At 40.7% G+C, this 15,500-nt stretch overlaps 1 protein-coding gene across 1 annotated transcript in view; it reads left to right on the plus strand.

Annotated features, from left to right (window-relative positions):
- The window catches only part of KAT2B (lysine acetyltransferase 2B), a gene marked incomplete at its 5' end in the record, with an annotated part of 97,029 nt that overhangs the window by 61,696 nt on the left and 19,833 nt on the right, over nt 1-15,500 (plus strand). The window contains 5 exons of the mRNA XM_032409174.1: nt 1,485-1,591; nt 5,711-5,836; nt 8,124-8,260; nt 11,117-11,325; nt 12,371-12,497. Coding sequence (XP_032265065.1) covers nt 1,485-1,591; nt 5,711-5,836; nt 8,124-8,260; nt 11,117-11,325; nt 12,371-12,497 — 706 coding nt within the window. The remainder of the gene's footprint in view (nt 1-1,484; nt 1,592-5,710; nt 5,837-8,123; nt 8,261-11,116; nt 11,326-12,370; nt 12,498-15,500) is intronic.

Here is a 15,500-nt window from a genome sequence, read left to right on the forward strand (position 1 = left end):
ATCCCCCTAAATCAAATCCACTTGTAATTGTAAAAACTGTAAATAGTTTTATATATGTTCAGGTTAGATTGTTGCCAAATGGGTTATGGAAAATCTTTTTTTAAGAGCTTTTGGAATTCAGAATTTCAAGTGAGGATAGTGGACTCATCATATTCAACCTTTATTACATCATTGCAGCGTGAACTTTGTGAGGGCAAGATGGTTGTTTTGTTCACTCTGTCTTCACAGCACCTAACACAGTCCCTGGCACGGGGTAGATGTCCAAACAGTGTTTGTTGAGTGGATGAATGGAGCCACTTACGTGGGGTCAGGCACCATTTTATGCATGAACATTAGCTTATTTCTCATTATGACCCTATGCAGGAATTACTGTTGATATTTCTGTTTTATGGAATAGGAATCTGAGAAAGAGGAAAGCTAAGAATTTCTTCCAAGGATCACAGAAATTAAGTGGTGAGCTTGGCCAATGGATTCTAGAGCCCAAGCTCTTAGCCATATTTTTATATTCCTCCACTAGAATTAATGTGCCTTAAAAAGAGGCTTGTAGGAAGATATTCCAGTACCAGATGTGTAGACTTGTGTTGGTATTTTAATCATAGTTCTTCAATTTTGGTGTACATAAGTCTAAGGTACCTCATCAAAATTTAGTTACCCAGGCCTGTTCTCATGGACTCCGATTGAGTAAGCCCAGGTAGGGCTTAGCTATCTATATTTCTAACAAGATCTATCTCCAGGTCATTTCTGTGGGGGCCCCCAAACTTTGAGATCCATTTGGTTTATAACATGACAAGAAGTATAACATAGTAATCAGTCACCTTCTAATCCTAGCCCTGCAATTTACTGATTGTGGAACTTTTTGCTAGTTATATAATATCTGTGCTTTAAGTTTTTTCTTCTGTAAAATGGGTATAATAATGGATTCCATTTCATAGGTTTGTTAGGAAGATCACCTGAGTGAATAATACATCAAACACTTAGAACAGGGTTTGTCTGTAAGAGTTATATATGTCTGACAATAAAAATAAAATACGTCCCTCATTGGGTTGATGTGAGGATTCGATAAGAAGTTTATAGAATAGTGCAGACACATGGCAAGCACTTGATAACTATTAGCTATTGCGATGGATAATGACAGTGGTAATGACAGCTACGTAGATGGTGGAAATCTTGCTCTGAGGCTGAGGAATGCTCAGTGGAGTGCATTCCTACTGATAGAACACTCTGTGCAGTCTATGTTGTGTCAGTCCGTGCAGAATCAAAAGAGAGTAAATTTGTAGAAATGAATTTCTTTATTTGAATATACCGGGAGCATCCACAAATCATCAATTGAATCATAATTCACAAGCGTATTTCTGAGTTGAAAGTGAGATACTGATGGTGGGGTGCTTGCCATAGATGGTTAGGGCTTTCATCCCTCTGGTAACATTTAATTAGTTTTTTAATTTTTTTTTTTATCTTACTGTTGCTTTTACTCTTATGCCTAGGTTTCTGTCCATGTTAGAAGAAGAAGTTTATAGTCAAAACTCTCCTATCTGGGATCAGGATTTTCTCTCAGCCTCTTCCAGAACCAGCCAGCTAGGAATCCAAACAGGTAAATTTCTTTTTGCATAAATCCGAGATCAGGAAGTGTTAGTCACAGCTCACTCTGCATTTATTTGTGTTTTTCATCAAAAAATTGAAGAACAGAGCCAGCAAAAAAGTAACACTTTGGCAAGTCTTGCATCTGCATCTCTGTTAATGAGGAGAGCAGGTGCAAATCAGTCAAAACCACTCCCCCTTGTACTGTTGGGTTTGCTTAGCTTGCACATTACGATTTTATATGAGATGTAAAATACCACACAGCTCAGCTCTGTAGTCAAATGCTGGCTCTTTTTTAAAGACACTTAAGGTCTCGGTCCTTGGCCAGATATGCCCAGGAATCAATTCTTGGTTTGCTTTCTGAATCTGTGATGTCTGTTGGTGCATCAAGTTACTCTCATGGATGAAGGTAGGGTGGTGAGTGGAGAAGAGCAGGCTTGATTCTCTGGTCATGAGGTACTTCCCAGTGGGGCCAGAGCACCCTTGGCATTGCCTTGAGTGGCATCAGCTGGTATTTTATGATGAAGGAAGAGACTTGTGACTTCTGGAGTCACACTGATCCCAGAGAGAGGATCTGAATTGCTGCCTTTAACACTAGGAAGACTCTGGAGAAGTTTAGCAAGAGATGCCAAAGCAGTCATTTATATGTGGCCATGGGGAAAGAGAATGCAGAATTTTGATGTCAGAGTTTTTAGTATATCTAGCTCAGTGTGTAGTATTTTTGCCTCCAGCAAAAAAAAATTTTACGCACAGTAAAAGTCACCTTCTTGAGTATATGGTTCTGTGAATTTTGACAAACACATGCAGTTGTATAACCACTAGTACCATCAAAATACAGAACAGTGGCTTCACCCCAGGAAACTCCTTTGTAACCCTCTGTAGTCCATTCATTGCCCTACTTCCAGCCTTGGCAACCACTGATTTGTTTTTTGTTCCTGGAGTCTGCCTTTTCTAGAATGTCATATGAATGGAATCATATGGTACACCATTTTCTGAGTCTGACTTCTTTCACTCAGCATAATGCATTTGAGAAGGTGATTAGAATTTTTTTTTTCAGGGTGCCTGGGTGGCTCAGTCGTTAGGCGTCTGCCTTCAGCTCAGGTCATGGTCCCAGGGTCCTGGGATCGAGCCCCGCATCGAGCTCCCTGCTCAGCGGGAGGCTTGCTTCTCCCTCTCCCACTCCCCCTGCTTGTGTTCCCTCTCTCGCTGTCTCTCTCTCGCTGTCAAATAAATAAAATATTAAAAATAAATAAATAAATAAATTTTTTTTTTCATCTAGAGCCCAAGTTTGGATGTAAACATAATTAAATCCCTATAAAGCAGAGTACTTAGGGAATGAGGTAGTTTGGTTTGGATCAGATCCTTTTTGTTTGAACTCTTGTTTTTAGAGACTTGAGTTTTAGTGTTTACAGGACATATTCTCTGTGGTGGCTGGGCATATTCTCTGCATTGCTCTGTCTGTCCCCGTGCTGTTCACTTTATCTTTGTCTTTATCTCATCTGGTTTTCAAACGGCATCTCTCCCACAAACCCTTTCCTTATTCTTCCCATGCCTTCCAGCAAGGACTGGATCTCTTTTCTTCCAGACTTTCACAGAACCTTGACTATATCTATCTTTGGTTCTCTAACTTGGTTGCCCAGTGGCGTCACCCATGGTGGTTTAAAATAATAATGATTTCTGAGGCTTTTCCCGAGAGAGTGATGTAATTGGTCTTGCCTGGACATTGAGACTTTTAAAAGCTGCCCAGGTGATTGTGATGTGCAGCAATATTTGAGAAGTGCTGTGTCATACAGCACTTAACTCATGCTATCCTAACCCCGTTTTTCTTTAAGTCTTCTGTCTCCTCTGAGTGTGAGTCCAGGGTGGTGAGAGACTGTTTTGCCGCAATAATAATAATAACATACTTCCATTAAGCGCTTGCCTATGAAGTCTGCTTCATATTAAAGCCTTAGCACAAACCCTGACAAGTTGGTATTATTGTCCCCTTTATGTAGATGAGAAATAGAGACTGAGAGAGGAGCACCAAGTTGGCCCACATCAGAGCTGTGGAATTCCCTAACTGCTTCCCTGTAGGAAGAGCCAGACTCTGGCCAGTAGCACGCGCCACTGCTTTGGTGTGTGCTGCAGACATGCAGGCAGATGCTTGTGGGAGGAATGAGTGAAGAACACAGCTTCCTCCTACGGGCAGGGAGACACCAAAGCTGACAACCAGAGTTGACAACAGGGTCAACTTCGTTCTTTTCTGGAGGGCCTTCCCGAGAGGATTCCTCTCTTTGTGAAAACTTCCCTTGACCCTTGCCTGCTCAAAATGCCTCCCAGTCTGTTCAGCTTCCAGTGCATTCTGTGCCTTAGGGCAGGATGGAGAAGGTGGGCGTCGTCTCTGACTCTCGGGATTCCACATTTGTTTCTGTGACTAAGGTTGTAACCCGGTTGAGCTGTATTGTCCTCTTTAGTATTACCCAAAGCTGTCAGAAGCAGGCTGCCTTCTCCTGTTCTCCTGTAATTGCAGTGTTTCTCTGGGGGGAAAGAAGAGTGTAATCATCTACTTAATTGGCATGTCTGCACAGCTCTGCAGCTGTGATACATGACATTCATAAGGATGGCTCGCAAGTTGTGCAAGATACTCAGATGTCTTCAGAGTCACCGGAGCTTCCTCTTTGTGTGGAATCACTCCAGTGTACTTTGAGGTTCAGAAGGCCCATTTCCTGGAAGCAAAGCCATGTAGCCTGGCACTTGAGGATATTCTGAGCGCTATGGATTGGTGTCTCTCTGTTGCTCCATTAACTCACTCCATCACTTTGTTGGCCGTTCGGAACGTCCTCTGGGGACTGAACTGTGGCTGCGTTGAAACTTAGTTGAACATTCTCTCTGGGCATCTGGCTGCACTGCCGTCCTCTGTCCTGTACGTGACCAGTGCCACTGAGGACGTCTTGTGTCCTTCATCTGCTCTCACCCCACTAGCTAAAATCAGCAGCACACCAGCGAAGCGACATCCTATTCTTACAATGGCTTTATAAAACAAAACAAAACAGAAAAGTTTTTGATTTGTAGATACTCTCAAACTTACAGAAAAGTTACAAGAATAGGACAAAGAAATCTTGCATACTGCATAGCCTTTGCCCAGATTCACTACTTGTTAACATTTGGCCATATTTGCTTTATCTCCTCCTCTCTCTCTCTCTCTCTCTCTTTTTTTTTCCTAAACTATTGGAAAGTTGCAAACATCATGCCCCTTTACTGAGCTCAGTGGTTATCTCCCAAGAATAAGGACATTCTCTTAATTCACAACAGTACAGTTATCAAAATAGGGAATTTAAGCTTGATGCAATATTATTATCTAATCTGTAGACTGTTTTCCATTGTGCCTCTTATCTCAAACATGTGGTTTATAGAATTTTTGTGCCCCATCAGGAGGCACATGATGTTGGCCTCTCTCCTTGTTGTCGGGATAAGCTTGATCACTTGGTGACGGGAGTGCTTACATGATTTCTCTGCTGTAGTGTTACCATTTTTCCTTTTGCAATAAAAAAAGTGTTTTTGTGGAGAGGTACTTTGAAATTATCCTGTCTCCATCAAAATTATACTCCCAAGGTTTAGCCTGCACAGACAGTTCTTCCCTGAATCAATTATTATATGCTGGCTGCCAAAATTTTTTGTTGTTGTTTTGTTTTGTTTTTGTTTTTTTTTTTCCCTCCCCAACATCCATCATTCCTTCCTTTTTATTTATTGGTATTCTCCTGTAAGGAAGACTTTCACCTTCTGCCCACTTATTTATTATTTTATCAATGTGGACTCAGATATCCTTACTGTATTCAATAGGCTATAATCTGTTACTTACTTTATTATCATGCTCACATTGGCCCTATGGCTTTTATTTTATTATTTTAATCAATTAATTTTTAAAAGATTTTATTTTTAAGTAATCTCTACACCCAGTGTGGGGCTTGAACTTAAAACCCCAAGATCAAGAGTCCCATGCTCCATCCTCTGAGCCAGGTGCCCCTCCATGGCTTTTATTTTGAAGATGACTTTGTTGTGGTATTGGGCAGGAATGGGATGGTTGCATGTGCACGTGGTTCCTTATTGCCTAAGGAAGGAGTCACCTAATACCTTTTTTTCTTTTTGGGGCCAGTTATCAGTCCACCTCCTGTAGCTGGGACCATTTCATATAATTCAAACTCATCTTCCCTTGAGCAACCTAATGGAGGGAGCACCAGTCCTTCCTGCAAAGGCTCTTCTGGGCTTGAGGCAAACCCAGGTAAGCTCTTAAGGGGGCATAAGAGAAGGCTATGATTTGCTGTAGAAGTTCTGTTATCTGAGGAGTGCCAGAGGTAGAATTACTACAATTTGTGCACATCCAGGATTTTAATGGCTGGAAATCACTTTGAGCTGTATTGGTTAGTTATTCTTATGTAACAAAGCAACCAAAAATGCAGAGTCTTAAAACCATAATCATTTATTATCATAGCTCACTCATTCTGTGTTTCCTGGAAGGTGGCTGATCTCAGCCAACCTCATTCAGTCTTTGCTAGGCTTGCTCATGAGTCTACCTGTTGACCGGGGGCTCTGTCCTGGGCTTGGCTAGAACACTTAAGCTGGAGCATCTCTGTTCCATATATTTCTCATCCTCCTCCTGGGATCACTGGGCTTTTTTTCTTTTTTCTTGGGGCAGAATATGTCCTTCTGACGATGGTAGAAGCGCCAGAGAACAAGTAGAAATACATACAGTTTCTTGAAGCCTAGACTCAGAACTGGTATACCATCACTCCTGCCTTATTTTGTCATCTAAGGCCAATTACATGGTCAAACTCAGAGTCAAGGGGTGGAGAAATGTACTCTACTTCTTTTGTAAGAACCACAAAGTCACATGGCAGAGTGTGGATACCAGGAGGGTAAAGAATTTGGCCACTAATGTAATCAGTCATGCGGGCAAAAAAACATGTCTTAATCCTACAGGCATTTCACAGTTATAGAATGTTTTGAAGGTTGCATTTCTGTCCACAGGCTTGACATCAAACAAATCTGGGATATGACCAAAGTTTGACATTAAAGAAGTGGCATAAAAGAGGGAAAGAAGAAAATTTTAAGTGTAGGACCACATATTTAGTATATGTGCCACCATTTACTCTCTGTTACTTCCAAGGGAGACATCACTGATCAGTCCCAAAACTCTTTGCCAGTGAGCTTGGATGTAGCCTCGGATACTTTCTTATCATAACACTATTAGCAATTTATCAAGTTTGGGGCATATTAGTTATAAACCTCAGCTACAGAATAAGTAGTTCATAGCATTACTCTTGGGGAATTGTGGACCTTGAAGGCTTCTTGGTCAAATGACTGAAAATATTCTCACCTTTAATAACAACTAAAAAAGTTATAAAAACAAGAACTCAACAAAAGCCATTTAGTAAGTGGCACATAATGTTTATGGAAGCATCTCATGTAGACAAGATACTTTACCTTGTTCTGTTCCTTTAACTAAAGATGGTGAGAATGATCTATGGAAATGTGCTTAGTGGGATTCAGACATAAGGAATAATTAGATTTGAACATCTAATAAATTTTAATTATAAAAATAAATACATATTATGACAAGGAAAAACAAAGAAAGGAAAAGCCAAGCATGATAGTAGAAAGGACAAAAAGCCACCATGTAATCTAAGGAGAAAAATGGGAGAAAGTTTTGTCTTTGCATGGCCTTTCCCAGCATGTGACATGTTGAGAATGGCCCAGCTCACTTTCTGAGGTATCATTTTATGGCAAAAAAGCATTGTGAGAGGAAAAGAGGGTTATTTTATAATGAAAAAATTAAATTCACTGGCAAAATGAAACATTTCATTTGTGTATTTCAAATATATATGGACATATACATAATATATCTATACATACACACACGTACACATACGTGAAAGAGATTCGACAGAACCACAAAGAGAAATAACTTAATCAACCAATAGTTGAAGGCTTGAAGCAACATTTCTGAGTAATTCATAGTTCAAGTGGACAAAGCTATCGTTAAGGATATAGAAGCCCTGAAAACACAATCAGTAAGCTTAATCTAATGGATATACAGAGATCATTACTCCTAAAAGTCAGAAAATACACATTATTTTCAAGAAGACACAACACATTTACACATAATTGGTAGTATTTTACATTCTAAGGTAAGATTCAGAAATTTTTGATGTTTTATCATACGGACCATGTTCTTTGACCGCAAAGGGACTAAATTTAGAGATTAATAACCATGATAACTAAAATCACCCCTTGCATTTGCAAATGAACAAATACATGCCTTCATAATTCATATAGCAAGTTAAAAAATTATCATAGAAAATATTCAGAATGGATCTGTGGTTGGCAGTTATTGTGACCTCCTCCCTTCTCTTTCCCGTCTTCCATTGCCACCCCTTCCATGGGTAAATGGAGAGTTGACTTCCATGCCCATCAGTGTTCACAGAAAATTAGTTGGATTAGTTGGCATGTATTACCTGCTTTGTGTTTAAGATCATCCATTGTTTGCCCTTTTATTTTGATCATCACAGGAGAAAAGAGGAAAATGAATGACTCTCATGCCTTGGAGGAGGCCAAGAAACCCCGAGTTATGGGGGATATTCCAATGGAATTAATCGACGAGGTCATGTCTACCATCACAGACCCTGCAGCAATGCTTGGACCAGAGGTCAGCAGGGTAAACCAGAGCAGCCCAGCCACCTGGTAGACCCCTTTCATTTTCCTGGCCACTCCAGCTGTTGGAAATGGGGGTGGTATCATTGAGAGATAGCATGTTAATGCTATCCTGGTTTGCATTTAACCAGGTGGTCAGGGTGTGGAGGGTAAGACAAGCTGGTGGAGATGTGATTCCCCTTGATGAATATCACATTACAGGGAAACATACTAATAACCTCACACAGTTGAAAGCATTCCCACCTCCCTCAGCTCTTTATCTTAAAATATTTAAATCCTCATAAATGTTAGAAACATTTCATGATAGAGAACCATAGTTTCTTTTTTTTTTTTTTTTTAAAGATTTTATGTATTTATTAGAGAGATAGAGATAGCGACAGAGATCACAAGTCGGGAGGAGAGGGAGAAGGAGAGGCAGGCTCCCCACTGAGCTGGGAGCCCAATGCAGGGCTTGGTCCCAGGACCCGGGGATCATGATATGAGCCGAAGGCAGACACTTAACTGACTGAGCCACCCAGGTTCCCCTGAGATCCATAGTTTCTTTATTTAGATTCACCAATTGTTAACATGTCACACTTGCATTACCTCTGTCTCTCTCTCCTATGAACCATTTGGAACCATTTCAGAATTCAATATAGATGTCACAACATTTTACCTCTATATTTACCTGTATTTCTTAAGATATAGACTACTCTTTTACATTACCACAATGTAGTTACCATTATCAGAAAATTTAGCTAGGTTATATTTTCTAATATATGGATTGGCAAACTACAGCCAAATCTGGCCCACTGGCTGTTTTTGTAAATAAAGTATTATTGAAACATATTGTCTTTATCTGCCTTGCACTACAAGAGCAGATTTGAATAATTAAGACAGGTGATCTATGACCTGCAAAGCCTAAAATACTTGTATCTGACCCCTTTATAAGAAAGTTTGCTGACCCCTGGCCTAATGTATAGAGAGCCCGTATCTGAATTCCCCATATAACCTATTATGTCCTTAGAATATTTGTTCCCGTTGTTGAAGGGTCAGCCAGGGATCATGAATTGCATTTAGGTTCTTTCTCATCATCTCTTTAGTCTCCTTCAATCTAGAACAGTTCCCCAGTCCTTTTTTTTTTTTTTTTAATGGCAGTGCCGTTGTTGAAGAATCCTGCTCACTAGTTTTGTATAACAACCCCCTTTTGGATTTGTCTATTTACTCGTGATTGGATTCAAGTAAAGCAGTTTTGGAAAAGTTCTGTTATCTCATTGCATTACATCCAGGGGCAAGGCAGTTTAAGATGTTTCTGGGGCACCTGGGTGGCTCAGTCAGTTAAGCTCCAGGGTTGTGGGTTCAAGCCCTGTGGTGGGCTCCACGCTGGGCTTGGACCCTACTTTAAAAAAAAAAAAAAAGACATTTCTGACAGCTTCCAGGAAATGAAGAAATGGCTTGGAGATTATTTTGGAAAGTATGTTTTAAAGTTTTTTTGGTGTGGCTCTGCTACATCAGTTTTTAATTTGTCATGTTTCCTGAGATGTTTATTTTATGGTATTGGGGATAATTCAGAGAACTGGAATGTTTTAAGAGGAATAATCTCATTGTAAGATTACTCTTCCCATTTCCTGTTAGATATCCAGTCCTGGTATCTAATACTATACCTTTTGTGCACTTGTCTTTCAAGGATTTAGTAACTTCACAGATTAGTTTAGCTCAGTTTTTTTCAGCTGTGAAGGGTGGATGTTATCACACATTTCAAAATTTGTTGGGTGGATTTGATAGTGTATTGGAGTTGGCGTGTACAACATGCACAAGGCAGTTGTTAAATTTTCAAGAATTTTGTAAGCTGGGTGTTAAATATGTTGGTAGCTTGAAATTCACTGCAGTCGCACCTGGTCACCTGGGCAGCCAGCTGCAGACTGGTGGGACGAGCAGGTGCTACCATTTGGGGCTTTTCTTCCCTGGGGAACTGTTGGCTTGGACATTTACCTGCACACCCCTGGGTGGATTAAATAGGGCGGAGAGCATAAAGGGCTGGCACAGGGCTGTGCTGCCAGCTGCGGTTGAGAGTGGGTTAGCAGATACCCTCAGAACAGATACCCAACACACTGTCCTCCAGAAGGAGGTGCTAATGCCATAAACGTGACTGTCACTGTTGGGACTGTGATGGGAATTTTGGGGATCGGTCATTCCGAGGCTCCTGTAAAGCTTAGCCAGATGGGATTCCTCCAAACCGGGGGTTAGCACACAGGCCAAATCTGGTCCGTTCTACCCCCGCCCTCTTTTAAATAATGTTTTATTGGAACGTTACTACACCTATCTATCTATCTATGTATCTATCTATGTATCTATCTATCTATCTATCTATTTATTTATGAGAGAGAAGATGCATAAGCGGGGGGGGAGGGGCAGAGGGAGAGAATCCCCAAGCCGACTCCCCACCGAGCACAGAGCCCCATGTGGAGCCCTGAGAGCATGACCTGAGCCAAAATCAAGAGTTAGACACCTAACCAACTGAGCCTCTCAGGCACCGCCCCCCATCCATTTATGTATGTCTGTGTCTGCTTTCACACTACAACAGTGTTGACTAGTTGCCACGGAGACCTTATATTTACTATATGGCACTTCACAGGAAGGTTTGATGGCTCCTAATCTACGCCAAATACCCATGTACACATACAATACTCCAATCTCTCAAAATGCTTTACCTCTCTTTTCCATTTTGTTTTTGTAACTTGTTTATGTTGTTTGGGTCCCGGAAAATCCACAAATGTGTATCTTATTAGAACAAATAAGAGAAGCATGGAGATGTCCCATCCCCATTGTCTTAAGAGAAGAGTTCTGTGTAATTTTTTCCTGTCTCCTGCAGACCAATTTACTGTCAGCACATTCAGCCAGGGACGAAGCAGCAAGGCTGGAAGAGCGCAGGGGTGTGATTGAATTTCACGTGGTCGGCAATTCCCTAAACCAGAAACCCAACAAGAAGATTCTAATGTGGCTAGTCGGTCTCCAGAACGTGTTCTCACACCAGCTGCCCCGGATGCCAAAAGAATACATCACACGGCTTGTCTTTGACCCGTAAGTGGTACTGGGCTCTTCTTTCTTATTTCCTTTTTAAAATGAAAGAGGAACCACTCAGATAGTGGAAGTAAGCCAGAGTCAGCTACTGAATCCTGCTGCCTTTTGTCACGCTGGGGAATACAGAGCTACATCAGGATACTTGCCATGACTAAAAGCAGTAAGATGAATTTTTCAACAATTCATACATTTCTTTGTTAATAATAATGAAGCTCTCTATTTTAAGTTGCTGGTGATTGTCCTATGGTTCATTCATTATAGCAGTGAAGAAATATAAGCACCAAGAAGATGTCCTACTTTTTCATAGTCAGACATTCTTGAATTTGGCATCGTAACTAGGTACCACTGTTGCTGGGTCTTAACTTAGGGAAAATTACTGGGATATCAGACAGGTACATTTGAAAATCCGTTGCTTTAAATAAAACCCAAACACCAGAAAACCTAAAGTTCTCTAATTGAATGTACTTGAACGTATATAGCCTAGCAGCCTATGTGGAATGTGATCCCTGCATGTGACAATTCAGAGTGACGCCTGAGACAGAAGTTCTGACAGGATTCTGTAACGCAGGGTTTGGCAAATTGTATGTGTGGATTTTGTATTCTCTTCCATAATGTTTCTGTAATGTTTTTGAGTCAGAGTAAACCTTTCAGAAACATGTCCCACATTTGTCCATGACTTAGTGCTTTCCCTCCAAACCTGTACTGTGGGTCCCTTGGCATTGAGTGTACCACTGTTCCAGTACCAGTCAGCACCTCCACACATACTCTGTTCTTTACCTATAAACCTCAGACCCTTCGAAGGTGGCCGGCATTTTGTTGTGATGGAAGCCCCCATGAATGAAGTCTTGTGCAGGTGAGCTTGCTCTAAAAAGTCCACATTAAGAATGTTCTACCGAGATAGTGTCTAGATAAAGGAGGCTTCCATAGAAACTCAAGAAAAGCACTCCCCTCCTTTCCTGTTTGGTTAATAAGGAACCCTCCCTCCCCAAAAGTATTTTTATATAACCAAAATAGGTAAAACTTTGCCATAATCTTATTGTTTCAGGAAACACAAAACCCTTGCCCTAATTAAAGATGGCCGTGTTATTGGTGGTATCTGTTTCCGTATGTTCCCATCCCAAGGATTCACAGAGATTGTTTTCTGTGCTGTAACCTCAAATGAGCAAGTCAAGGTAAGGGTAACCCAAGGTGTTAGAAGAAAAACAATGTGGTGCTTCTCACTAAAGCTGTGGAGCCTGGGCAGGTCTATCTCTCTGTGCCACGTCCACAGAAAGTTTGAAGTGGAGTTCAGGACTTTCTGAGAAGAGTCCTCTTGCTGAAAATGTCTGTGCATGTGTGTGAAGAGAGCAAACGGTTCCACATCCCAATAGGTCAGGTTCTACCAGGGCTTTGTTGGGTCCTGGGGCAAGGTACAAGGACACCACACAGCCCCCAGTGCAACTGAAGGATAGTCTATGACAAGTGAAGGGAGGTTTGAAGATAAATTTCACTGTTCATTGTGAATTTAAACATGCACACGCATACACACACACAGCCGGTGACACTGAACCACCAGAAAGGATACGGTGAGATGTGGGTTACATGACTTAGGTGGCTTACATTTAAGAAAGATGTCTTATGGCTTTGTCCTTAAAAGGCGGTCAAGGGCTAAAGAAATTCTATAAAGGAAGTCATGAAAAATTTGAATAAATTTATGATTTAGTTTTGGAAGTATTCATGCAGGGTTTGGAATGTGGGTTTTTTTTCGTATGTGTGTGTGTCTGTGTGTCTACTTGACCTTCCCAGTTGTCCTTGTCACTGGTCCCTTCGTCCCCAGGAGCTAGGCTGTTCCATTGAAGCTGCAGCTGGTGTTGCAGTAGGACTGGAATAAAGTGTAGACTCTCCATCGGCAGAAAGACCTCTGGTCTAGTGTCTCTTGTGTTTTCTGCTCTGCTGCCGCTTTTAGGAAAACAGAACCAGGAAAAATGTCTTTAAACTATTACTCATTTGGTATTTTGGGAAGCCTAAATAGTGTCATGCAGAACTAGGGCAAACGGCGGAAAGATAAGTAGCTCAGGATTAGGTAGCTGCTGAGAAAAATGACCGGAAAGTCTAAGGTAGTGTTACCTAATGAAATATAATGCGACGTGCGAATGGGAGCCATGCGTGTAATTTTAACTTTCCTAGGAGCTACGTTAAAAAAAAAAAAGGAAATGGGCAAAGTTAATTTTGAAAACATATTTTATCTTACCCACCGTATCCAGAGAGGTGTCACTGCACCAGCAGGTACTCAGTCAGGGCACAGAGGATTACTAATGAGACATTTTATACTGTTTTGTCTTCAGTCTCTGGAATGTAGGGTGTGTTTTACACTTCAGCACATCTCAGCTTGAACTAGCCACGTTTCCGGTGCTCACTGGGCACACGTGGCCAGCGCTCCCGTATTGGGCAGTGCAGGCCTAGGGACAGGGTCGCCTTCTCCAGCTGCAGAGAACCGGTGCCATTTACAAAAGCCGACAGGAAGTCACTGGAAGGAGTCCTTCTCTGCTTGAGGGCGACGGCCAGTGCTGTGGGTACTTTTGTTTTCATTAACAGCTTTACTTGATCCACTGCGCCTGTTAGCGCTGCTGTGATTTCTTTTCACAAAGCACAAAATGGGGCTTTTTGTCTTTGACTCAGTACGGAGCATCAAAGGATAGACGGAACCCATCAGTCATACCTCTGTCATTCTGACTGGGTAAGGCGGGGGCCCAGGTTTGCTTGAAACGGATGTCTGGCGCTTTTGCACGACATTCTGACAGTGTGTCTTTAGATGGTGCTGTTGCTGTGCTTATCACTATTTTATTTTTCCCTAGCCCAAGTGAGAAGTAGTTCAAGTATCCAGAATTTAGAAGCTTCCTTAGAAGGAAAATTTGTTTGGCTTTTCCTAGGGAGAGGGAGCTGGCCCCCATATGTCTTTGGTTTATAATTTCAGAAAAAGGTGGCAAAATTTCTGTTTTCAGAGAAAGCTACACCAAGCCCCTTGTTTGGAGAGGTTGATTAAGGTTGACTTGGACACTTTTAGGGATACCAGAGGAAAACTAAAGGTATTTAATATGAATTGGGTGCTTTGTCTTACTACTTCCCAGACGTGCAATTGATTTTTTTCCCCAAACCATGTAATTTTCTAAAGACTTGCAGGAGGGTGGCCAAACATGACAAACTCAGTAGGAATCCTAGAACTAGAAAAAAGCCACGTTTTTGTAAATGATTTGAAACTGTAGTTCTAGAAAATGAAAGATTAGTCTTTCACAACTGAATAGAATGGGTAAGTTTGATGAAAGCCAGTGCTGGTGGCACCTATTTGGAAAAAAACCTCAAGTTCGTAAGTGGAGGTTTTAGATTTTTATTTAATATGTTAAAAATCTTGGCTAAATGATACTTCAAAATTCGCATCCACTCATTTTAGAGAAGCAGGCTTACATATAAATTCCTGTGATGCTTTAAATAAGGTTTGTATGTGAATTTATCTTGCTCAAAGCACACACAAGATGAATGACATTTCAGAATTTACTTGAAAAGCTCATCACCCAGTTTTAGAATTATCTTGTCCTTTAAGAACTATTTGGATTTGAAATTGTGCAAATTTAAAGTTACATAACTAATATTTATATATCATAATAAACATGTATTTTTAATTTTTTTTTTAAGATTTTATTTATCTGATAGCGTGAGCAAGGGGGAGGAGGAGGGGCAGAGGGAGAGGGAGAAGCAGACTCTGCTTCAGTGCATTTATGTGGTTATTTAAATTTATATTTAGATCAGTTAAAGTTAAAAAGGCGAAAGATTTATACGATCTGAAGAGAAACCAGAGTATATAGATCAGTTAAAGTTAAATAAAATTCAAAATTCAGTTCCTTATTTACACAAGTACTCAATAGCCACACGTGACTAATGGCTACCATATTGGATAGCATAGATAAAAAACATTTCCATCATTGCAGACATTTCTGTTAGTGCTGATATAGAGCTATTTTACCCTTTTTCCATAGTATCTCGTAATACGGAAGCACCATAATTTATATAATCATTCCCTATTGAAGACATTTATGTTTATTTACACTTATTTTTCTGTCACAAACAGTGCTCTCTTTGGAAATGTTTTTCTGGACAGTGAGAAGTGAAATTGATGCAGGATTGAATATGGCCTGTCTAAA

The sequence above is a fragment of the Phoca vitulina genome, unplaced genomic scaffold, assembly GCF_004348235.1.
Source record: "Phoca vitulina isolate PV1807 unplaced genomic scaffold, GSC_HSeal_1.0 scaffold10, whole genome shotgun sequence".
Classification (NCBI taxonomy): Eukaryota; Metazoa; Chordata; class Mammalia; order Carnivora; family Phocidae; genus Phoca; species Phoca vitulina.